This window comes from Triplophysa rosa, linkage group LG22 (genome assembly GCF_024868665.1).
Source record: "Triplophysa rosa linkage group LG22, Trosa_1v2, whole genome shotgun sequence".
In the NCBI taxonomy this organism is placed as follows: Eukaryota; Metazoa; Chordata; class Actinopteri; order Cypriniformes; family Nemacheilidae; genus Triplophysa; species Triplophysa rosa.
The window spans coordinates 18230139-18255615 of NC_079911.1; the positions used below are offsets into that span (position 1 = coordinate 18230139).

At 38.6% G+C, this 25477-nt stretch overlaps 3 protein-coding genes and 1 long non-coding RNA gene across 8 annotated transcripts in view; 1 reads left to right on the top strand and 3 right to left on the bottom strand.

Annotated features, from left to right (window-relative positions):
- ttc28 (tetratricopeptide repeat domain 28) overlaps positions 1-4520 on the bottom strand; it is a 189142-nt gene extending 184622 nt beyond the window's left edge. The window contains exon 1 of the mRNA XM_057320454.1: positions 4249-4520. Within this exon, the coding sequence (XP_057176437.1) occupies positions 4249-4278 (30 nt within the window). The 5' untranslated portion in view covers positions 4279-4520. The remainder of the gene's footprint in view (positions 1-4248) is intronic.
- Positions 4521-5319: 799 nt separating this feature from the next.
- Positions 5320-14104, top strand: LOC130545938 (uncharacterized). Of its 2 annotated transcripts, none has more exons than XR_008961736.1 (3): positions 5320-5387; positions 8554-8735; positions 13997-14104. It is a non-coding gene; the product is annotated as an uncharacterized LOC130545938 (long non-coding RNA). The 2 variants fall into 2 exon arrangements; XR_008961737.1 differs by having other exon boundaries at positions 5334-5398.
- On the bottom strand, positions 5813-8729 carry pla2g3 (phospholipase A2 group III). Its single transcript, XM_057320874.1, has 7 exons — positions 8189-8729; positions 7591-7723; positions 7265-7399; positions 6630-6961; positions 6413-6542; positions 6172-6291; positions 5813-6088 (listed from the first exon to the last, which is right to left on the bottom strand). Exons 1-7 carry the CDS (start codon positions 8706-8708, stop codon positions 5875-5877), a joined length of 1584 nt encoding a protein of 527 aa, XP_057176857.1. The 5' UTR covers positions 8709-8729; the 3' UTR covers positions 5813-5874.
- rph3aa (rabphilin 3A homolog (mouse), a) lies at positions 10069-24767 on the bottom strand. Of its 4 annotated transcripts, none has more exons than XM_057320871.1 (17): positions 24638-24767; positions 18496-18633; positions 17372-17501; positions 16896-16979; positions 15090-15258; positions 14335-14373; positions 14033-14236; positions 13508-13669; positions 13205-13284; positions 13006-13080; positions 12768-12877; positions 12409-12535; positions 12250-12306; positions 11599-11750; positions 11293-11374; positions 11017-11113; positions 10069-10925 (listed from the first exon to the last, which is right to left on the bottom strand). In XM_057320871.1, exons 2-17 carry the CDS (start codon positions 18618-18620, stop codon positions 10792-10794), a joined length of 1827 nt encoding a protein of 608 aa, XP_057176854.1. In that variant the 5' UTR covers positions 18621-18633; positions 24638-24767; the 3' UTR covers positions 10069-10791. The 4 variants fall into 4 exon arrangements, with proteins under 4 accessions (XP_057176854.1, XP_057176853.1, XP_057176851.1 ...); XM_057320870.1 differs by having other exon boundaries at positions 13508-13672; positions 14033-14233; positions 24638-24766; XM_057320868.1 differs by having other exon boundaries at positions 13508-13672; positions 24638-24766.
- Positions 24768-25477: the final 710 nt, after the last annotated feature.

The window sequence follows — 25477 nt, forward strand, 5'->3', positions numbered from 1 at the left end:
GGGGGGAGAGAGGGAGAGGGAGAGGGAGAGGGAGAGGGAGAGGGAGAGGGAGAGGGAGAGGGAGAGGGAGAGGGAGAGAGAAACTTCAGACTCTTCTCTCTCCTGTAATCTCACACACAAGCCACACCCTCCACTCTTCTACAGGAATTCTGGGATAGCACAGTAGGGTAATTACTTCCAGAGAGCTGAAACAGAGTGAGAGTCAGAAATACTCACGTCAGAGGAGGGAAACTGGAGTGCAAAAGGTAAAGAGCAAAAGCATGCAGAAAACCCAAAATGACAGAGAAGCTAATGGCAAAATAAGTATAATTTTATAGGAATTTATATCATCAAGCATGAAGAAAGAAATAAAAAAAGAATAAAAAAATTAAAGAATAAAAGCAAGAAGAATACATATCCAGAGAGAGAAGTAACTTACACCTACAATAACACATCTGACATCAGCATGTTGCCAAGTACAGCAAAATCTATTTTTACTTATCAATTATAAATATTTTTTTAAATTGATAAGAGCACAAAACTCCCGATAAGGTCATAAAATCATTGCAAAGCTTGCCACTTGACTTTACAGGAAATAAAAAACATTTTTTCATCAACTATTTTAATACTTTTTTCAAAACCCACAGACAAGCATGAAGGGTGACCAATAGTAATGATTTATAAAAAAGAAAAAAAAGAAATCAAAAATGGATTTATAAGGTTTCATTCTGAAGGTCAAAAAATGTTAATGTTTGTGGTGGAGTGTCTAGATGATTGATTGCGTGCTTTGATATACGGTGTTGAAGAAGTTCAATAGCAGCAGATTATAACATATTCATTGGCTGTTAAGTATAGGCCTAATAAACATGCTGAAGTGAAATTGAAAACAAAAGTTCTGTACTGACAAAATAATCGTGTTTATTAACCGCGATTGAAATTTAGAGCAAAATAATTGCGATTATCATTTTCCCAATCAATTCATTTTCCACAAGGATTGTTGTTGCTTGGTTGCCAGGTTTGAAGATGTCCAACTGTTATGGACGTTCAGGAAAGTCTGACACCCCACCCATTCAAGGCTAGACACAGATAACAGTGTGTGCGGTATTTGTGTTGGCTTCAGTGGACAACTGGACATGGGCAGATAATGAGAGCCTCGGTGAAGGTAATTCTGAGAAGAGTGCAGAGATGGAGCTGGTGCTCAACATCATCCTCAGCTGAGACAACATAGAGAAGAAGACCTCACAATATTCATCACCACACACACACACACACACACACACACATGTAACAAACGGCACACATGTAAAACTCCCAGTCCCAAAATAACATCTGTAAACCGACCACACACATAAAATCGCCACGCTAAATCTAGTCAACCTCCCAGTCTCTCTGGATATGAACTAATTCCATTTGGGTGTAGAGAGGAGAGCGATTTGATTGATTATTCTCTAGTCCAAATGACCGAAGAACATGAGGACATAACCAAATCTGATCTCATGCTGGTCACCGTCCAGTACGGTCAATATTTTATGTTCCTCATGGACTCAACACCTCATTCTGATCTTAACAGTTTAAAAAACACTTTAGCTTGGAAAGCACAAGATAGCGCTGCTCAATGGTCCAGCAATGACCTCAAAGAATATTAAAAAATACAATATATCCATACAGTCTACAAAAATAAGCTTCATTATAGCAAAAATAGTACAGGAGTCAAAATGACCCAGACATCTTCTCTGAAGACGTTTAGCTGTCCTGACATCAAATAAACTCAATCTGACCTCTAACAAACTTATACCACTGAATACCTGAGGACAATGCTTTATTGTTTCCATTACAAATATGTTGCTTGATTTGTTAAACACCCATTTAAAAGCATTGTGAAAATACACCGAATTGTGCGTGCTTACTATTATAAGCAGCACAGGGTCGGTTCAAAAACTCCTGAATATCTCTCCAACGCATAAACAAGACCTCTCAACCTGTCTGGAGCTCACATGTGTCATGCCAACATTAACATTTGGAACATAGTTATACAGTCATATACTGTACAGCAAAGATGTTATATTATTTTCAAATCAATGAGGCAGTTTTATATCCATTAAGCAAAAATAAATGTATTCCAATTATTTCTTTTTCATTCGGGGGTGACAACCTGGACATGTTTTTGAGAGGTTCACCCACCCAATTAAAAATCCCTTTTCCACAATAAACAATGCTGATCCCGTGTCTCACTGCCTTAACTTCTGTCTGCCCGTTCCTGTTCCAACCCCTCCATCTTGAGCAGGTCAGGGGGCTGAGTCACATTCCTGGGAAAATGAAAACAAGCTTCTCTTCTGGCAGGCATCAGACGGCCAATGCCCGCTCACGAACACCCGCAGGGCCACGGCTCAACTTTACATTATCTGTCTGCTGAACAGCTGTCTTCAGATTTTCTCCTCTGTCTATTTACGAACATGTGAACATCTCACGCACATCTAAAGACAGGCCCTCATAACACCGGTTACAAATGTGCAGTACAGTCAAACATTCACTAGCATGTGTTGTGTTTTTGAGGAAGCAGACTAGGTTTGATTTGATCAACTTTTAAAAGCAAGCAATCAATGCTTTCCATTTCCTTTATTGTAGGGCTGTGCAATTAGTCGAAAATTAATCGTAATCAACAATTACAGAAACAAAATAATCGAGTTAATTGTGTTAAATGATCGTGATCTCAATATTGGCCAAAATAATCGTGATTATGATTTTTGTCATAATCGAGCAGCCGTACTTTTTGACAATTAAAGGTTGAGCGTCGAATGAATGAAACTACAGTGCAACATTTTGCCAATGCTAACCAAATTAGCTGTCAGCATGCAGAAGGATAACAAAAGAAGGATATATCTCTTTCTTACAAGTATAGACAACTCTTTAACCAAACAATATCTAATGCATAATGCATAATAAAAAATGCAGACAGCATATACAAATAAACACAGCACACGGCATGGCACAATTTAGTCCACCATGTGATTTGTTCTGGTCCAAAACTCCAGACTCCAGAAGTCTGCCTGTGCTGTCCCTCAACACCATCCCCTCGACCTCCATCAGACCGAGAGCTCTCTGCATTCTTCCAGTCTGATTTCAGAGAAAACACAGGTGCACCCCAACATCTGCTCGCCTGACAACACCACAATGTTATCTGTTGGGAACGACCACAGTAGATGTTTCCTGGATGACAGCGTGATGCAACTTTTGACAGAATTCTGCCTGGTTGTAGGTAGCACCTGCTATGTGGGAACTACCCTACTGTAAAAGTCTGGCACAGGGTGTTCCTTTACTTACATTAGAAAATAATCACTGCAATAAAACCCTGAAACTATTGTAGAAAAATGAAGAAAAATAAAGAAAAACTTTAATTATGCTATTGACTGATTAACTTCATCCAGTCAAACAGTATTGCCATGTAATAATAAACAAAGAATATTTTGCCCTCAGTTACAAAACTTTGTTTATCCAATTTGAAGTGGTCCACTTAATGCAAAATGTCTTGTTAATTCAATAAATGATTGTCATCAAGACTAGAAAAACGCAATCGCTACAGTCTCACATGGACCTAGATAAATTACCACACAAACCAAAATACCATGCAGCGACAATAAACAAACATTGTTAGGCAAAAGCTCTGAACATCACAACAAATAGCAAACAATGATGAAAAACAACAACAGCTTGAATAAAATCAGCAAAAGAATTTTCTTAAAGAGTTTAAACCTACAGCAAAGAGTTCAGCATCCCCAAAATGACCCACAAATTTTCATAAAGTGTCCTGTCATGAATATTGGCTGACTTCAACATTTGATCTCGATAAGGGTCTGACTGTGATAAAACATCATAATGTAAGGTAAAATGAAAGTGTTAAATGCAAAAGTTTAACCCCTGACAGATTCACCATCTAATGAAATACTGACAGTGTGCTCATAAACCCACAATGTGACTGATCTCATTAACATCAATAATGACACACTTCATTACAATATACAGTTACACAACCCTCTTCACTGCAAAGGAGTGCAGAAACAAGTCCAAAACTCAATGCAAACCATGCCTGAAAACTGAAAACGTGCACGAAAACAAACTTAACTTCATTTTTTAAATGTATATTGTGACTTTACTGTAGCACGCACACAGGAACTCCAGCATACAGCACCATTAACCACAGGTTTACATTGTAACAATGTGCATGGAAACACTATAAAGCCTCACAGTTCCCACCGTTTGCTGTTTATTTACCTTTTCTCTTCTCGTTCCTTCTTTCTCCATCCTGTCCTGTGCTTTAAGTATCCAACAACTGTTTCAAACTTTCATCCCATCATACTTCACACGTCCCGAATCCACGAGAAAACGATTCATTCCTTCAACCGAACTGACTTCAGTTTTAGATAACGTTATTCCACTGACGTTGAGAAACCTTCTTAAACAAACGCTCGGGCAGCTCTTCAGGAAAGTTATTCCAGAGGAAAGTTCGCCATGTTGTCAAATCCGCTTTTCTCTTACAGGATTTCTCCCTCTCTCTCCTCCCGGTTGAGGCGGTTCTGACGGTTTCAGTACTTCAGGCCTTCGGTTACTATTCGTGACATCAGACAGGAGTTGAATTACCTAAGTTACTGTGACTCGTTGCTGTGACCGAACCGCCGCTATATGCACTTCAGTGACTTGACATTTGATATGCCATTTAACAAAAAAAATTTAATTGCGAGAACATAGGTATTAATCTATTCAGAAAACCATACTCTCAAATTATATTCGCAAAGGAGTAGCTATTTAATTCTATTGCAAAACCGTGCCGCTGTCACCATAGTAACCATGGTTTCCGCCTACTTGGTGTTACTATTGTAAAAGCGCAACAAATTCATTTTCTTGAAAAAGCTTTGAATCCGTTATTTGTTTATTTACTAAGACAATAAAAGGCTACTGGATAAAGTGTTGTTACCATTGTAAACTTTTGTATTCTCATTTCTTCCAGCGATTTATGTATGGTATGGTACCCAAAGGTGCTTCGTCATAGCATATCTCCAAAAACAATTTACATCATGGATACAGCATGGTTGTTTTTTAAAGATATTATCAACAAGATATAACAATATTGTCAACACAAAGGAAGGGAAACGCAGAAACAATGGTTAAAAAGTATTTTATTATTTAAAAATATATTTACTTGCTATATACAAATTACAAAAAATGTAAAAAATTACTTTACATATTTAATTCACGTTTTTATGCAGTGCACACTGTGGAAGAGCTAAAAACTCAAAACGTATTCACGAGCGATGACATTAACTTCGCGCATGCGCGCGTGTGTGCCTGCGACGCCTGAGGAGAACAGGGAATATTTCACCTCAGGAGATTTCTTTCGGAAAATGCATTTTGAGGTATGAAAATGGTCAGTATTTTTCATCTGAAGCTTGGATTTAAGTAAATGTCTAGTTTATCTCTAAAAGTTTACACGAATGACAGACATTACCACCGTTGCTCGTGGAACTTATGACTGCGATGATGAGAGCAATTGTAACGATAACGTTACTTATAAAATAAAATAAATTGGCTTTGAAATGTTTAAGATACGACATACATCTTGACGCAACTGGCTAAAACAAGTTTGTTTTTATTTACACAACAAATGTTCTCATTTCTTGAATTAAATTTATCTTTCTCATTTGAGTCTTTCTCCAAGTAATTATAGTAACGTTAATTCCTCTATTACTTTTAGGGCATTTAACGTTATATACTGCCTTTTGTTGCAGTCTGTTTCAAAATACAGTACATTATTATTAATACCAATAATATAGTTCCCTTGTTCTCCCCACATTTATTGTTATTAAATTCTATAAGTTTTATATTGTATATTGTATATGGTATTTAAAAAAGTTGTTGTTCAGTAACTCGAGTTCTGTGTAGTTTTGTGTGCATCCTGAGGCATTTCTTGCGTAATTTGACTGCGGAGTCTTTTCTCTTGGAGCGTTTGAGGTTCATCCTTTTGAAGTTGCGATTGAAGTCCACTAGATGTCGCACTTGCGTCACGCCTTTCCTCCAGTGCTGGATAACTGGCGCTTCTGCTTGAGAGTCAGAGCAACTACGCGGGAGAGAGACAGAAATCGTTTGGTAAAATGCTAACTTAGCACTTAGTCTTAACCATTACGTCCATACCATACCAACCTAGTTCTTTCCGCACAGTTCTCAGACTGAGGGAGGATAAAGCAGGATTGTGACACAAAGTCCATTAACAAAAAATGCACAGGACCAACCTCATCCATATTGAAGATTTTTTGGGCGAGCCTGTGAATGAAACATATATTTGTTTGACGAAGAGTGCTATAGTTTGCATAAGATGACTAGTGCTTTATATGTCTAATGAAGAATTCAATTGATTGTTTAGAAACACAACGTATGCAGTCACCTTTCTGTACAATTGCAGTGATACATGGTTCTGACGTCGGGGTTTCGTAGACCAAATTTCTCCTGTAAAGCAGGGATCTGTAGATGGCATGAATCCAGGTCTCTATAGCTGTCACATACCTCAAACTTGCCTGTTGCCAGAGATATGAAGCTTTTACAAGATTTGAATCCTAAATGATTTACAACAGATATTTGTTATAAATATATGTGTAATTCACCTTTTTGCAGTCTGTCCCATGTATACTGGGGAAGTGTTGTCTTTGGTGTGTCTGTTGGTAATATGGAAGGTTCCGATTTCCGGGACCACAGTGTTGTAACAGATGGCTCTGGTAATGCAGAAACCGGACTCGGCGCTTCACTGTTGCTCCTGGAATCATTGGCTTGTATGGACAAGGATGCTTCAGAGTTTTTGGTGACCTGATTGTCATCGAGCGTGATCGTCTGACGAAAGCTCATTTCCAGAATATATTCGTCTGTTTCAGGGAATGCGTCGGTGTAGTTTGTTGGACCTTTGATCACCGCATATTGTGTGAGTTTAGAAAATATGCACCTGCCAATGAGAAGAGGGAAAAATGGTCCTGTAACTGTGTAAACAACGTCCTGTCCTGCAGAAATTATGTGCAAATCAAAATACAGTGTCCAGTTTTAAAAAGATCAATTTGCAGAGTTCAATGTATCCTCAAAGTGGTTTTAGCCTTGTTTGGTTGAATCCCACAAAAATAATTTATAATCTGTATTTATTGTAAAGCCTATATGCAGATTGTTATGAAAAGACTTCACACTTAAATAGCTTGAGAAAGATTTATGTGTATTGCATCTGTTAAAAGCTAAAATAAATGAAACTAATACATACCTGCCCCACCATGTTCTTCTTGCACACTGCATCCTATCCGAGAACTCAAAGCAGCGCATCTTCAGCAGGTTGAAGTAGCCGTAGCCCACAATGTTGGACACAGTATTATTAACCCCCAAGAGACAATGGCGGAACCTGAATTGATATCAGAGAGAAATGATACTGCAGCTTATCTTCTCGAGCTCTGGGTAATGCAAGAAGCTGGACTAAAGCTTTAACCATATTAAACATTTCTCATGTTATACTACAGGATGCTATTGAATGAATGTGCAATGCTAGGAGAAAGTCCTGACAGTAAAGCGACACTTGAATGATATGAAGTGTACCTGTTATCACAGTCGCAGTGAGATAAAGTGAATATGTTTGTGTTGAAGACTCCATGGTCAAATGAAAAAGATGCAATAGTCTCCTTACAGTGGTCGTGTTCTCTGCAACATTTATCGGTTTTTTCAAACACACCTGCAAGAAGAACCAAGTTGTATATACCGTATGTTTTATATAATATTAGTCAATTATCTTAACACCCTTAAAATAAAATATTTAGGCCTACTTAAGAAGCAAAATTGAAATTTTATTAAAATAAATTTTGTGATGTTTTTTTTCTTAAGACAATAAAAAGCTGTTTGCTACCGGAGTAAGAAAAATAATATTATTTTTCCTTTAGAATTAGATTTTTCTTATCTCTTCTCATTCTATCTTACGTAAATATTTCTTGTTTCAAGGATGTTTAGACAATTGTATTAGAAAGCAAGAGAAAAAATTGAGTGAAAATAATTTGCTTGGGTTTTTTCGATCCTAGTATTTTTGTATTTATTCGGTTTAAATTCCAATTAAATAATGTTGGCTGTATGTTAGAATATGATAATATGATATAATTAAACTTAACATTAATTGATGGACAATACCCTTACATACTGTACATACCCAGGTCTGAAAAGTTAGATGCCTGATTTCCAGAGCCACACCATACAGTTCCTGGAATCATCCATGCTCGCTTTGAGCGACGAAGCTTCAGATCTGAACTCTTTCCGTTGTCCTGTTGCACAGATCCATCAGGGTCAACACTCCTCAGGTCTCTGGCCTTATGTACAGATTCTGAAATTCCCATTAAAATATGTGCAGTCTGACAAGGGCCATCAGGTTTAACCAGTTGTCTGATGTTAAAGCGTACATCAGGGCTCTCTGAAAAAGAGCTGCTTCTTAAATCCCAACACCTGGACACGTAACTCTTAATAGCAGATCGTTGATTGCTTGTTATGCAACTGAAAAGGCTGTTGTTTTTGTTCCAGATGCTGTCATACAGAAGAAGAGATGTCTGAGTCTTTTGGAGAAATACATAACGCGTTTGGCCATCTGATATGGATCTAGTCCAGAAGCAGAAAGTGCTATTTTTGGGGTTTAAAGTTTTCAAATGCCCAGCACTGGAGCCATCAAGAAACAACATGGAAATGTACAGAACTCCCTGGAGAAGGTGATTGCTTTTCATTGTTTTAAATAATTTGATTCAATATCTTTAAAGTGAGTTTCCAGCAATGACCAAAGGAGTTATTTTACAGGAATTCTGCAGCAGTGCAAGAATTTTACTTGGTAGCCAGTATGTGCAACAGGGTTTTTAACCCCTCATATGGCAGCGAGAGCCACTCAAACTCTCTTTATTTATACTCCCCGGTATATTTCCCCTGTGGCGTGGACTCGTGGCCACATCAGAAGCCAGATGTGCTGATATAATACAAGGGGGTGTGTCTTTGGCAGACTTGGAAGCTTCGATGTGTACACACACATAAAACCATGTAAATTAGATCGTAAACCCACCGTGTTATCCTGCAGTCACATGAGTATTATCGTATTTGCTGATCCCTATCATTTTTATCAGTGTCAACAATGCCCACAGCTATAAACATTTAATATCGTATTACCCATGACAAAAGCGTTCTGTACAACGTGACAAAAAGATTCAAATTCCACGTGGGAGGAGAAAGAAACATCCGATCCAAAACTAGATGCGACTAGGTCAGCGTTACTCCCCACGTCTTTCTGTGTTTATATTACGCTTGATGGTCATAAAATGAAGATGTTGAGAACATTAAGAAGAGCTAGTTCCTCTATAATAAATAAATGATGATGTAGTGACACATAAAGTATAAAATGACTGATTGCATTAATGTAGCAGCAAGAGACTGCAGTGTGAGGATGCAAAGGTCGCTTGACTTTGTTGCGTGTCCGTCTGATTCCTGATTGGTGCAAATCTCGCATGATTAGCACAAAGTTTTTCCCATGTCACTACTGGCTGCCGTCCTAATAAGTTAACCATCAAGCTGTAATTGGTGGTCTTTTCATGGTAAACGCAATTCTAACTGTCGCCTGATAAAAAAAACATCTATTGGAGAGGAAGAATTTAATTCAACAGTTATGTAAAAATGTTCTCAGAAGGAATACATACACTGGCTGTTTGCTCAGTTTGGAATAATCGATATGGCCACTTTGGACTTTAATTAGTGTGGAGATATGTGTGTCAGTGATTTTACAGTTTATTTTGGCGCATGAAGGAACCTGAAATCTCTGTACAGTTAAAAGAAGTGATCGTAGTCTTGCCCAGTTACGTATGAATCTGTCCTCACTGCTCGAAGGTCAGAGTTTTGTGAATAATTAAAAAAACACACGACCTTGACAAACACCTAACATCAGACACAACACAAACCCCAACCCCGCTCCACATGTCACCTCGTACCAGCCCTCTGAACTTTGTGCCAGATTCCAGACAGCTTGAGAAAATTCTTGCAGTTCACAGGCACTACATCTTTAAGCAATAACTTATTGACAACTTTATTGGGCATTTAACAAGCCTGTATTCATACATGTTAACATATTTCGGATGCAAAAATAATTTGAAACATATTGACCATAATACATAATCAGAGAACATGAATTCCATGCACATAACAACAGAACATTTCCGTGTGCAATTGATGCGATGTTGATAAAAGACAACTTGCCATTTACACATAAATTCAAAGTATTACTTTTAAAACTCAAAAATCCGCAGTTTTTCTTTTCCGTATGTGACACAGAAGAAACATAAAAATAAACAAATAAAACATACATACTGTATGTAGTTAAGGACAGCATTCCTAATGCCAAATTGTACAATAGCTACATTTTACTTAACGAACTAGCAATATGTTTTGTATGAATATACTTTTTTTCACTGTCCTTGTATTTTGTTGCGGGGTTTAATGACTTTTTAACATGACGTGTACTTGTTCTTTAAGGCAATTTACTGACCGATAAATATCATACAATTTTTATACATATTTTTCCACTAAAGTATAAAGTCTTTAGAGGTTATTCTTGGTTGGAACACTATATAATCAAAATAGCTCATCGCAGGGTTTCGGGAAGTCGGAACATAAAGCTTTTCTTCTGAATGAATGAAAAAAGTAACACCACTAGTCATACATAGAAGTGAGATAAGGGTTTTGATAGGATTGTGTGCTCTAGGAAAAGGAGATTTCTGGAGATATTACGCCTTAGTCATCAGCCTCAGTGTTGTTTTGATGTAACAGAACATGCCAGCGTTCAATCTTCTTGTCCTTGTTCTTCAGACACTCATACCAGTGCTTCAAACACTCGCCTTTAGCCGTGATACCGAGCTGGCATCCACCTGTGTGAACGAAACACATGAAGTCGCAGTTTAATGGTGTATAAAGGTGTATTTTTTACATATTAATTTATAATCATTTATTATATCACACCTATGAAATCATTCGATTTTCCCATGTCATAATCCCAGACTGAGACATCCAAAGTCTTTTTCGCCAGTTCACTGTGCTTGACATCATAGCTGAACTCCTGCGATCACAAAAACAACGCTTCAACTAAATTAAACAGAAAAAATGACAGCTCTATTTTGTTATTAAAGTTTTCTTTTGTAGTATTAAGGCATTGTCATGGTGCTGCATCAGTGTCGAGCATGTCAAGGGGCTCATTGCATTTGGTATTCACAGAGACGGGTTAGAATGAAAGAGTACCTCATTAAACTCTGGGTTGAGAGTTTTCTTCTTGATCTGAGTCTTAAACTTTGCTTTTTTCCCCATGTCAGGCTTCAGACAGCTGCAAAACAGCACGAGTACAGAAACACAAGAACACACAGCACATGTGTCATCTTTAAATACATCTAATGAGAGAGTCTCAGAGAAAAGAACTGTTTAGATAACATCCCACAAATCTTACAGAGAAATGCATTTCTATTAGGACGCATTTTGAGAAGTGTTTTTTTTTCAGGAGAATGTTAGATTTGTGTAATACAGACCGTTTTTTGCGCTATTTAGACTCACATCTTCACGAAGGGATCAGAATAGCCATTGGAGTCCATTGCTGCCAGATGAGCACATCGGACCACACCCACAATGAGACGACTGTGCTGGGTATTGTAGGTGAGAGAAACCAGGATACGGCCCCTCTCCTGTGCTTCTTCATCATCCTTTAACTAAAATAAACACAGAATAGTTAACTCGTCTGATAAATCATTTGGCTGAACTTTTTAAAGGAATAGTTCACCTTTAAATTGAAAATTATGTCATTATTTACACGCCCTCTTGTCATTTCAAACCTGTATGACTTTCTTTCTTCTGCAGAACTCAAAAGAAGATATTTGGAAAAATGCTGCCAATGGGGACCAACGGTTTTTGGTTACCGACGTTTTTCAAAATATCTTCTTTTGTGTTTTGCAGAAGAAAGAAAATCACACAGGTTAAAAACGACAACAGGGTGAGTAAATGATGACAGACTTTTCATTTAGAAGGTGAATTATTCCTGTAACACAAGCGTCTTAAATATCGATTTACATACATTCCAACTGGCAAAAGTTCATGGTTCAGACCCTTTTGGATTTGAACCTACAACCTTTCTTATCATAGAAACACAGAACTTCTCTGAATCTCCAAGTACAATAATGCTTTCTTGTCTTAGTCATGTGTAATTCGTACCTCCTCCTCATAAAGTGCCATGCCACGAGATGCTCCTGCCGCAGCTGTACGTCTCACCTGCATACCAGAAGACAGGTGCTGAACTTGTGTAATTTACTACAATGTAAACCCATTACAGTACACTCTTCTTAAAAGTGTTTACTGTCCTCTTCAGCTTACCGGAACCACTCTCTCGAGACACACATTGAAGGTCTTCTTCTGGTTCAGCTTCAGTTTTTTCAACACCACCCGCGTCTCGCCGATAAACTCATTATGGCCAAACTTGTCCTCATCGCTGACAGAGAGCCTGCCAGGGAACAATGTGAATACCGACCCCTTTCTCTCTGGGAAATGTCACGGCTTTAATTAAGAACCTCTGAGTTCTAACCACATGAAATGTAAGACGTAACAATGAGTTCGTTCCTCATACCGATGACCCCGTCATGACACACTCGGTCACAGGAATATAAACATTTAAGCATTATGTTATTTCTAAAATGCAACTTGAGGGCATTAAATAAATACAAAAGCGCTTTTACCTGAGTGTCTTTTTCTGCATGTCTTCATTAGTGATGCCGTGATAAACAAGAGTCTCGTTCCACAGAGGATTCAAAGTGTTATGGAGCGTCTTTGTTCGAAGCTTGTTAGACTGAGAGATGGGCAAAAAAGATTAAATGTCCGTCACAAGTGTACTACTTGTACATGCACAACACACTTTGCTTTTAGATGCAATTGATCAGTGACATCTAACATTATCATGAAGTCAAAAGATTATACCTTGCTGGCACCTGGAAGCAAGTGCAATTTAACGTAAGGATCAGCCAGACCATTCGAGTCCATAGGCTTGAGACCCTTCACCAACAAAAGACAGAATCATTTTGATGGTGAACATACATGTGCATGTAACCGGATACAGTTGTCATTGTAAAAATAGATGTCATTATGACCGTTTGTCCAGTGGATAGAAAGACAATACCTTGGCTTTGATTATATTGCATTGCAGTTCGTTTTTCTCCTCCTCGTAAAGCAAACTGAACTCTAACATGCCCAGAGTGGCTGAAAAGTCGACAACATCGTATCAAAAGCATGACAAGCGACTCGAAAACATTTCCCTCCCTTTGTGATACCAAAGATGAATGAAAACGCACGGATATAAATCTTAAATCAGCCCATGCTGATCAATTCTATGATGCACAAGATGTACTGTGAATCGTTTTGTTCACTGTGGTTCCCATAGGGTGCAAACATGTCCATATGTCAGTGCAAATTAGCATCTTACTGGCGTCGTCGGAGTCGTAGCTGTTGGCGTCCTCCTCATCCTCTGCAGTGGGGGGTGGTGGCTGGCGTGAAGCGGCGACGCTGCTGGCAGCGGGCGAACGTGCGTCGGTCTGCATAGCAGGTGGTGCCCTGGCCTCCGGTCGACTCGCTGGATCTGGAATTCCTACTGAGTTTGACACATGCACTTATTCGACAAAATCTGTGATGCTTTTATACTCCAGAGTGAGGAAGGAATCAATGTGCTAAGCATCATAAATTCTTAAAAGTGGACAGTTTTATAGTACTGTACTGTAATGTAATGTCTTTAATAATGGTATTCCCTCTAGAGCAACCCGGGGTTAAAAACCTTGATGAAGGGCACGATCAAAACACTGCGGGATTCAAACTTACAACATTTTAAGACCAGATCTTTAACAACAGTGCCACAACATATTAAAGCACTCATACAATTTTGTAATATCCCTAATGCGTATTCATTATTGACTTTCAGCACAACCGCACAAAGCACGAGACACAGATATATTACCTTGTTGGTTGGGAGCGGTGGAAAAGGTTGACGCCGGCTGTCTGGAACTCAGAACCTGTACTTCTCTCTTCACCACAGGTGAGTAAGTTTGTCCTTCCACAGCTCCGGTCTGAATCGCGCTCCTGCTCAGAGACTGTCGTGCTTCTTCTTGGGCTCTTTGGGTTATGACGGAACGCTCCTCCCGCACAGGGGGCATCGTTTCTGCTGAGCACGAAGAAAATGGGAAAATGATACTGCAATCGTAAGCCTCATTTCCTCTGAGTGATATGAAGGGTTATTGAAATGTACCGCAGGACACTGACCAGATATCTGCAGCCCTCTCTCTGTAATCTGCATGCTTTCTGAAATGCAAAGATGTTTCAGAATGAAAATATATCAGATGCTTTGAAGTGGAACTTATGAAAACATTAGAATACATTTTCAGTGCCCAGTGTGAATACATTAAGAACCGAACAGTGCTCAGAAATCCTAACCAGGAAGATTTTAACACGAAGCAATTTTGAAGTCATAGAATATAAACTCAGAATGAAATATTAGTGTACTGTTTACACAGTAGGGGTTCTTAACCTTTTTGAGTCCAAGGCCCCTTCCCACTCACATAAACTCAAAATTTCTACCTAAAAGAATATTTTGAAGCTTGAATTTAATTGGACATTTTGTTATTTATTATAAAAATGGCCAAATAATAATAAATATCTTGATTTTTTAATGTATTTCAATGCTCATTTAGTCTAATTTTAAAATATTAGTAATCTTGAGGCCCCCTCGGAAGTCAACGGGGGTCCCCTTTTGGGCCACGGTCCCCCTGTTGAGAACCACTGCTGTATACCGTCTCTTCTTCTTTTAGAATTAGTAATAAATATAGTTGTTAAATATTTCAAACAATAGGAAATTGAAAATACTGTAAATAATTTTCTCAGATTTAATTAAATGGGTAAGTGTGTTAACTTTTGTTAGTTTGATCATATTGAGTTGAAAACCGCAGCTGTAATTATTTTCAGTTCATTCCTTACAATGACGTTAACGTCTTGCACAACATTGCACAAATTACATTTACCTCCATTTTTCTGTGAGTGTGAAGGTATAGATAACTCCTGATTGGTTGATGGATTTGAAGAAGCCTGCGTGTTGGTGGTACTGAGCTCTTTCTTTGAGATGGGTAAAGGGGCGGGTAAAACCTGCTGTGGTAGACCCTTGAAAAACCAGGCACCAGACCGCTTCAGCATCTTAGAGGAACAATACATATTCATTAGTCAAGTTCAGTTTACAGTCAGTCCATTCATTTACTGTAATTCACCACTAATGACAGACATTTGTGCACTGTTTCACTGTTTCACAAACTCTTGAACTCCTGCTGGTTTGAGTGTATTTGTAGGAATCAGCTAAACTAATTTGACCTCAAATACAGTGGGCTGTAGCCTAAAGGGAAATGGTAAATTTAATTTTAAGAATCATCTTTTCCGTTCTTTTCTTTCTTTTTATTCTGCTTTGTCTTTGCTATTCCACTTTCCAAGCTCCAAGTAATCTGATACACAACTTTCACTACAAAGGTACAAAATTGGAAAACCATCTTTACAGCATATTGAATTTTGAGCAATAAAATATAGGCTACGCAACAGCGTTAGCCTGGGTTCAGATTCAGAGACTTATAAATATGATGGATTGTGTACGGTTGGTAATTGCAAAAATGATGTTTTGTTACATAAGTTTATGTTTCTTTTACACCACCTGTGAATTTCATCTCAGCCACCTAGATCAACTGAACTCAGTCCTGTCCTGTTATTATAAAATAAAATTAACAGATTAAACTGAAATAGGATTCAGGCTTCACCATCGGGTTTCATTACGGAGAGTCGCATCTTCTGCTGCTACTGACTCCATTTGACAACATTGACTGACCGTGACTTATATCATCAACGGGTGAGTCATCTTATCACAGTCAAAGGTGCTGAACTATCTTTATCTGTTTATATTGCCGAGATAAAGACATTAGACTGCACTTTTTTATTCTTTAGAGTATTTGGGTAAATCTCACTTATGATGTTATTTTTGTGCAAATAAAGCACATTTCACGAAGCTCTCTATATATGAAAAGGACCATAAAAGTACACTGTCAAATATTTTTTGCCTCCTTAAAGGAATAGTTCACCCAAAATGAACATTCTCTCATCATTTACTTACCCGCAGATTGTTTCAAACCTGTATACATTTCTTTGTTGTGCCAAACACAAAGGAAGACATTTGAAAGAACGTCAGTAACTAAACAGACCTCATCCCCCATTTACTGCCATAGTAGGGAAAATAAATTCTATGGGAGTCAATAGGGGATGAGATCTGTTTGGTTATTGATATTCTTCCAGTTATCTTCCCTTGTGTTCAGCACAACAAAGAAATGTGTATAGGTTTAAAACAATCTGAGGGTGAGTAAATGATGACAGAATTTTCATTTTTGTAAACTTTAAATATTTAAGTATGATCAAATTGGCTTTACAAGTAATTTAAAAAAAAATTGTTTTGTTTTATGACTTCAACACATTGAAACAATTTAAGCAGTTTCATCAAAATTTTTTAACTTACAGCAACTCACCACTAGCCAAAATTAAAATGACTTTGTAATTTGATTGTATTACATTTTTTTTAAAGAAAAATATTTACAGTATAGTCTTGAGGCGGCCTGATGCATGAATGCTGCATACGCACAAATGGGCATAAACAATTCTACATGCACATATCATAATTTTTAAAAACATTCCTAAATATCTGTAAATATGTGGAGACCGTACGGAAACTCTTAACTGTGCATATGCAGAGTTTAAGGATGACATCTACATCTGTTCATTTCAAGCATGCAAACATGTCTCACCTCTTTGTGCTCACAGCAGATCTTGCACAGCCACATTGGACTGGAACGGCTGATGCTTTGAACGCCACACTTAGTGCACATGTTCTGTGGGGGTGAAACACAAAAAGCCTCAGGAGGCAGCGCAGGTGTATTCACACACAGAAGACATTAACCTTCTCTGGACCTCCATCACTGCTGAAAACAGCTCGCGCACTACATTTCCCCTCCGGGGTCAATACAGTATCTATTGATCTATCTGTCTACATCACAAAAGACCATAAAGCCATAGAACTGATCTACGGCTGTATGCTCTTCCACTGTGTCATTTTTGTCAATCACGTAGACTGATTGACGTGCACGTGGCTGGGTAATGGTCAAGACATAAAGACAAGTGCACGCTCCTCACTCATACTTGGTTATTTTTGGACAAATCACTGGTGGATGACGTGCATTAGATAATTGCAGAAGTCTTCCAGGGTGGACGGACGCCAGTATACCTTTTTGCAGTCGGCGCAAACGACAGCGCTGATGCCCGCCAGGCCAAACTGCTGTCCGCAGAGCAAACAACGAGAGTAACCGTCACCGCAGGCCGTCCGTTTCATGCTGTCCAGGCGATTTACCAGACGCCTGTGGGACGAAAGAAGACAAACTAGGACGTCAGTAAACTGCCGCCCCTCCTGCGAGCGCTTAAATCCTGCTCGAAATGTATTGATGTAAAGAACTGCGATGTTAAAGCGTTTAACAAAGTGCTGATTTTAGAGGAGAGAGTTGAGAAAGAAGGCAGAGGGATCTTGTCTAGTTAGCACTTTTCATTTCTTCCAGCACGTTCCACGGCTGAGTCTTGGGTTGTGAAAACCTTAAATACACTTAAATAGTCTTCTCAATCATTTAGACAGATGTGCTTGGACCGAGTTTCTCTGTGGAACGTTCTGCAGTGAAAGGAAACTGTGATTCAATGCTTTTGTCCGTCTGACGGTGGACTCAGGTGTTGGTTGGTATTGCTTTTGCTTCTGATCTCAGTCCAGTCCTGCGTGCTCTAATGGAATGTTATAGATCCCACAAGCCCAGAGGGAAAGTGTAATTGTGTTGTCATGTTTGCTTTGAAGCAAAAGGCTTTATGAGATATAACAATAGACCAATTAGTCAATGGTTGAAGGAGAGTTACACAATTGATGTTTTTCTTTTAAACTCAGACTTTGGTATACTGGAAAATCTAAGCACACATATGTGTAATGCTGGGTTGTATCATTTCCACAACGGTTGAATCTGCTCTTTATAAAATGCTAGGTTGTTTTAACTCACGATTGGTTCAAGCATTGTGTTAAAATAATCCTGTGTTGGTTTGTTTCAGCCTTCAGTTGGGTCAAATATGGATCATGTTCTTGGTTTATATAAACAAGCGATTGGGTTTGTCTATTTTTTACCCAACCAGCAGTTGACACATCCCAGCATTTCGCAGTTTCAACCGTGGTGGGGATCTCTTCTAAAACTCTCCACACCTCCCCATTTAATCTTGGTGTCTAGAATAGACAATCTAGACGTTAAAGTGGTTTCAGTTGTGTCGTCTCGTTTCTATGGAAACCGAACACAATTAATGTTTCCATCCAGGGCAAGGTCTCACCCAATCCTCTCCTGTTCCATGGCCTCCATCATCTTGGCTCTTGCCAGCACGTTGTTGATCATTTCCTTCTCTTCATCTGTCAGCTGCTCGGATCCAGCAGTGGATTCCATCTGCCTGCTGTACATCTCGCAGGCTGTCCTACAACACAATGCCACAACAGTCAATTACGTCCAGCCCACAGACAAACACGCATGCACTGAAGCTTAAATATATACGACCGACGTGTTAAAACCCCCAGCGGCCCCATCTGTCCATATTATTACTCAATCGCAATAGCCCACAGAGGGGACTTAAAGAAAAACCGTACAGCACATAGGCATCAGTCAGGAATTATTCTTAAAGGTAGAGCTATTACGATATAACTGTTTAGTGCTTTATCTTTAGTGAAGGTGAAATCTGTTCTGTGGCTTTTGACATTACAGCATGTCATATCATTAATGAGTCAATGCGCCGCTCTTTCCAGCACGTTGGACAAATTTACTTTCTTCCCCACCGTTCAAACCATTGATTGAAAATGTCGAGGACAGAGAGAGACAGGGAGAAAGACATGGAGAGACAGAGAGAGAAAAAGAAAAAGATAGGCCTGCATATTTTATCTGTCTATTTTTGTCTAGGTTTTCATTAGCACTTTTATTTGACTGTTTATTTAGATGTATACAACGATTCTTATATACTTTAGCATTTTTGGCATGGATGTTTATAAATATATTTACTGTATATTTAATGTTTCTATACTTTGGCAATGTAAAGACTCTTTTGAACATGCCAATAAAGCTTTCTGAATCTTGAATCTCATTAAAAAGAGAGGTACCAAAGAAATCGAAAGAGACAGAAAGAGGGAGAGAGAAGTAACAGAGAGAGACAGAATGAAAAAGAGAAAGACGGAGAGGGGGTGAAAATAGACATGCCTGATTGCCATCTGCGGCAGGAAAGAAGACGAGAGGAGGAGGGAATGGAGACCATCAGAAATGACATCACACTCTTATCAGCCTCCAAAATTAACTTTCTGCCACGCCTGCCAATGACCACTGAATGAGAAAATATGCTATCCATAAACGTCCACTTAAAAAATCCGGGGTTAAGAAACATCCAATAAAGTTTTAACATTGTGAAAATTGTTTTGACATAAAATGTCAATTAATTATTAAAATTCTGCGCTATATTTAGGTCACTCTTGCTTGCATTGGAGCACACAATATGTTCTTTGGAACATTCTCAAATCACGCTGAGATCATTTGTGGAGTCCAGGACGGCTCGAGTGTATGCGCTCATTCAAGCACAAAGGATGCATTCGAAATACGAAGAAAAAAAAGAGAAATCTTGTGTTGGAAATAAAAATAATCAGCAGTTTGTTAGGTAGCGAACAGCACTGGTGATTGTGCTCAGTACACATGGATGTTTCTGATCTTCAAACATCCTGCTCATCAAAAATCAAATGCGTTTAGATTGGCTGTGCTGAAAACACTGCTGAGATGAATACCAAGATGCTGAGGTGGGCACAAACAGCAGCGTTTCACTCACATTTAAATGCTTGCCTGAAATTCTGATTGGACAGAAGCTAAGTTCACATAAATCAAATGCAGGCAGAGAGACGCATTTCTGCCAATATACAAACAGAAGGCAGTGAAGGGTGCTTTGCTCTGCAGCTTAACCAGAATACATGACAAGCAAAATTCACATTATATATATATATATACAGTATGCTGGAGAAAAAGCTTTTGTACAGACTATAATAGATTGAGAGTCTTTCTGGACGGGGCAGTCATTGGGGGCAGTACATCAATGTGCCCTAAATGTCATTTTCTGTCCCGGGACATTGATTGCATTATTGCATTAATGGCTAAACCAAATTCAATAATACTGAGTCATAAAATCCAGACAGACACATAACAGCCATGGAATCTTTGAGCAGGTCTGATAGAAACATCACAGTCATGCTACACCCTGTTTGATAGATTGCATGAACAGTTAAAAAAAATGACAACTTTACAGTCGAATGCCAGAGAAAACATTTTCCTAGCCCCGTTTAAAAGAATCCAAAACTAAATGATAATCTCAAGAATGACATCAGCAAAAATTCCCAAAGCACCATATAGCCAGACCCACAAAATTAACCTGTCCAGAGTTTCATAGAAACCTAAGCAGATATCTAATAAATTGAGAACCTGCCCTTAACTGAACTGGTGGGCATTGGCAACTGGATTTCACATATTAAAATGTAATTGCCACATCAGTGCATTCTGAAAGCAGATGAGACTGTTGAGATGAGATGTCCGTCAACACGCCTGGAATTTGGCAAAGCTGCCTCTTTTCCACCCCTGACTAAACGTGCCAACAAAAACACGCAATCTCTATCCTCAGCTGTTCCGCTGTACTTTATGTTATTGTCTGTAGTACACTCTAGTGCTCTTATGCTGTGATTTATAAACAGCCTGGGGCTTGTTCAACCCCCACCGCCCCATCCGCCTCTAGGAACAACACCTGCTCTCTCCTACCCCCCCATCTCCAGATCTACCCCTCTGTCCACCTGTCCCCACTCCAAAGCGAAAATGTTCACATCCAACTTTCTGAATACCCTTTTGAGAACACATGAATGTGGGTCACTTCGCTCCAGTACGAAATCTTCCGACGGGTTAGATTGGGGATAATGAGGCGTTGGGATTAATTGGGGCTGTTATTCAGCGAGTGGGTGGATAATGGATAACTCAATTCTTTACACAAACACACCAGAGTGTCATTACATAAGAGGGGAACTAGTGGACCAAAACCAGATGATGGTCCAGACACATATACAGTACATGTAGAGTTCTTCTGCAGGATTTTTGTTATCTTATTTATAAAGTCCTATAAACTACTGTTCTCGAATTTATTGTCATGGACTATATGTATCTAATAAATCACAAGGACTATTGTTCTGTTACTTATTGTTATATGGACTTTATATGATTATAAGCCATGTGTACTGTATACTATATGGTATCTATAAGTAACATGGACTGGTTTTTATGGAGCCATACGGACTAAATGTGATTATATACGGACTATATTGTATCTAAATGTAACATGGATGACTGTTCTAGTATTTATAGAAACATATGGACTGTATGTGATTATATATGGACTATATGGTATCTATAAGTCACGTGGACTACTATTCTGATATTTATAGAAACACATGGGCTATTATGTGATAATATATGGACTATATGGTATCTATAAGTCACGTGGACTACTATTCTGATATTTATAGAAACACATGGGCTATATGTGATAATATATGGACCTAATTGTATCTATAAGTCATATGGACTACTGTTCTGGGCTATATGGAGTCATATGGACTGTATGTGATTATACAGTATATGGACCTAATGGTATCTATAGGTCACGTGGGCTACTGTTCTAGTATTTATAGAAACATATGGACTGTATATGATTATATATGGACTATATGGTATCTATAAGTCACGTGGACTACTGTTCTGGTATTTATAGAAACACATGGGCTATATGTGATAATACATGGACTTAATGGTATCTATAAGTCACATGAACTACTGTTCTGGTATTTATAGAAACATATGGACAATATGTAACTATATGGACTAAATAGTATTTATAAGTCACACAGGCTACTAGCATTTATAGAAACATGGACTATACATTATTGTATATGGACTACATGATATCTATAAGTCCCATTGGCGACTGTTCTAGTATTTATAGACTCATATGGACTATATGGTATGACAAGGACTACTGTTTTAGACATTGACAAACTATTCAAACACTCATCACCAAAATACTGCCAGGTTACAAAAATCAGAGCTGTTTATACAGTAAATGTTCAGCACAGGAAACCCTTATACAGTCATGGTGCTCTTGTGAAAGGTGTGGGTTTGAATCTAGCCTGCATTGTCTTCCTATACCGTTACTCCTCTCTGCATTATTTTGAGAATAATTTGAAAAAGAATACACCGTCGACATAAATAAATCAGGTGTGTTTCGTAACAGAAAAAGCACATGTTCAGTAAGTAGCTGAGAGAACTGTGTTACCAGCTCTGCCTCGGTGCGCTGCCAAGAGAGAAACCCATGTCACTTGGAATTCATCACAGGCTGCGTGCAGGAGAGCCGTCATCAGCCCTGGGAAATTCTCCACAAATTGACATGAAGAAAAAAGGAAACAGAGGTGTTTTGCTGCACAGTACAACATGCTCTGACTGCGGACCCTACGGCTTTTCACTGTTTTCTCAACATTGAGTATGTGTTCATTGCTTGAGACCTGACGATCTGTAAAAATGGATTTGAACAAAAATCTCAGTATAAATGATTAAAAAGCCCTCCTGCTAAAGGATCAATCTAACTCAACGGAAAAACCTTAATGCCAACCGGATAGTCATTGTAAGTGCATGTATAAAAGCTTTGATACAGTGTATCTGACCCACTTATCTCACGCTCTCACCGGATGCACACTAACACAACATCAGCACACATAAGATCCTCCACCCACTGTACACATCTAGAGCTTCACTGGTAAGAAGCGGCTTACCGGCTTACCCAGAACCTCAACAACTTTATCCCTTTACTTCCATTTTGATGAGTTTTCTTTTGAGTATCGGATGCTGAAGTGTTAAACCCATCAGTGTTTGGCAGGGTGGAGACACGGAGCTGACAGCGGCCTGTCAAACAGATGATTCTTATTTTCATATGCCTGTGGAAAGTAAACTCATTCTATTGGGGAGATATTCTCTATATAGTAGAGCTAGGACAATGATAAAGAAAATGATTACATCAACTCACTCATCCTCATGTCATTCCAAACCTTTACAACTGTATGAAACGAAAATATTTTGAAGATCATTGATTGAATTGACTTCCATTGCATGAACACAAAACCACATTTCTCAAAATATCTTCTTTTGTGTTCCACAGAAGACTTCTCTATAATCGAGTTTTACACTTTCTTTATCGCCTTTTAGGATTCCCCATCAAACTAAACTGAATTAAAATGGTTTAAAGGTTTGTTTTGAGATCTTCTAGAAGCGCTGCTGAGAACAAACAGGCCGCTGCATGATCTCCAGTCAAGCATTGAGAAATTAGAGGAAGATTCGAGCTGAAAACACTGCTGGGGTTTACATCATAAAAACCTGGACGGGACGCAATCATGACCTATTCTCCAGCCTGCGCTGCCCTGCGGCTGCATGACTTTCTTTTCTCTGACATGAAGAAACACTTTGATATGCAAAGGAATGAGGTATTTTTAAGCCGAGAGCATCGTAACATTGAGTCAGCAACTTTGTTCTTTTCCGTCGTAGACGTGTTCTGAGAAACATTTGCCTCTGAATGCCGTCGTCAGATCTTTGTCTTGCACACAATAGCTCAAGCCAGAGAGAAAAAGACTCAAGTTTCTATTACATAACACAGCCATCATTAGACTCTTGAGGATGTTGTGTCCAAAAGAGCGCTTCACAACTATCTGATGTGCTGATGCCAAACCCATTTAATGCTGAGAAAATTAGTCCAAATGCTCTTAAAAGATGACAAATAATTCAATATAATCCTTAGTAAAATTGCATCCAAGCAACATAACCAACTCTTTTAGAAACATCAGAAATGCACTATTAAGAAGTTCACAAAGCATCAACAAATTTATTTCCCACATCCCAAAAAAAAGAAGAGAAAAACTACAAGCAGACAGGAACGTGTCCCCGTCACATTAACGGCACAGCATGCATGAACAAAATTTCTCTGCCATCTGCTTTCTGTTTGCAATGCTGAAGCATCTGTGCTTACAGTTCTCCACCACATCAGCGTCTAATAATAGAACATGCTATCATGACAGGTCTGTGAGATTGCAAATATTTCTTTTAACGTCCTGAATAATTAATCAAAGCCTTTGGAAATACATAAAGGTCTTTTAGCGATACTTTAACGGACTGATGAGATGATGCATTCAAACACATTCAAACTCAAATTCAGCTTCAACTTCGCCCAAATGCTTTCAATAAGATCACTCAAGCCCATGTGCACATATTTTTCGTTTTCTATTAGAAAAGCATACATGGAGGTGTCATACTGTAAATAAAATATTTCTATGGAATTCTAAGTTGATGTGAGCTGTCGTTGATGTGATGTCACTCACCGCTCCTGATGGTGAGATGTTCTCCGCTCAGCAGCAGAAGAGATGAAGATGTGTCTCTCGCTCTCTCTCTCTCCTCCACAGTGATGCTTTAATACTCGTCTTCAGGGAGAAGGCATGCCAGCCCCCCGCCCCTCATATCTGACCGTGCTGAGCTCTGATCCAATGAGAAAGAGCATTTACAGAGCACATACCTGATTGAGATGATGATGATGATGAAGAGGACTCACTCCAGTGCCTTATATCTACAGTAAGAATGGCTTTTTTAATCATATTTCACATGCACACAAAATGTCTCTTTATTTATTCTTCACCACGGCTCATCCGTATTAAAAGGTCACATTCGCCTCAATGCAACTAAAATCAGCAATTATGGTCAAATTTGTCATAATTAGAAATAGTGAGCAAAATTGCAGCCCTTAGGTGATCGTGTGTCATGATGAGACTCTACTGCCCCCTTGTGATTCCTTTTGTAGTGAATACCTCTTACCATGTTTACCGTGATAACCATTTACAAAGTGCCATAAATACCACCTATTGGTACCAAAACTGTAAAAAGAAATTAAAATGAAACAACAATATTGACTAAATGAAATAATACTACAAATAAGTCCAATACTAACAACACAAAAAATAAGTTAACCCAGAAAATGTTTGTATTTGACACACAAATGAGTTCAAACTACCCAGCATGTTATATGGGTGTTTAATAGCAAACACCTAACGTTTTAAACAAATTCATGATGGCCTTGTTTTGCTCGCACTAACCTAAAAAAGACATTTTTGCTAAACATTTTATGAAACATGATCATGGGTGTGTAACTGGATGATGTTGCACAGTGT

Excerpts from the sequence above, each read along its gene's own strand:
- pla2g3 (XM_057320874.1), bottom strand. The coding sequence starts at position 8,708 with ATGTTGTTTCTTGATGGCTCCAGTGCTGGGCATTTGAAAACTTTAAAC. Across the intron at positions 6,292-6,412 it reads CACTGCAATTGTACAGAAAG|GCTCGCCCAAAAAATCTTCA; the intron begins GTGACTGCATAC and ends TTTCATTCACAG. Across the intron at positions 6,089-6,171 it reads AACTGTGCGGAAAGAACTAG|TTGCTCTGACTCTCAAGCAG; the intron begins GTTGGTATGGTA and ends TCTCCCGCGTAG.
- rph3aa (XM_057320868.1), bottom strand. The coding sequence starts at position 18,620 with ATGTACAGCAGGCAGATGGAATCCACTGCTGGATCCGAGCAGCTGACA. Across the intron at positions 13,081-13,204 it reads GCAATATAATCAAAGCCAAG|GGTCTCAAGCCTATGGACTC; the intron begins GTATTGTCTTTC and ends TTGTTGGTGAAG. Across the intron at positions 11,751-12,249 it reads TGGCACTTTATGAGGAGGAG|TTAAAGGATGATGAAGAAGC; the intron begins GTACGAATTACA and ends TGTTTATTTTAG.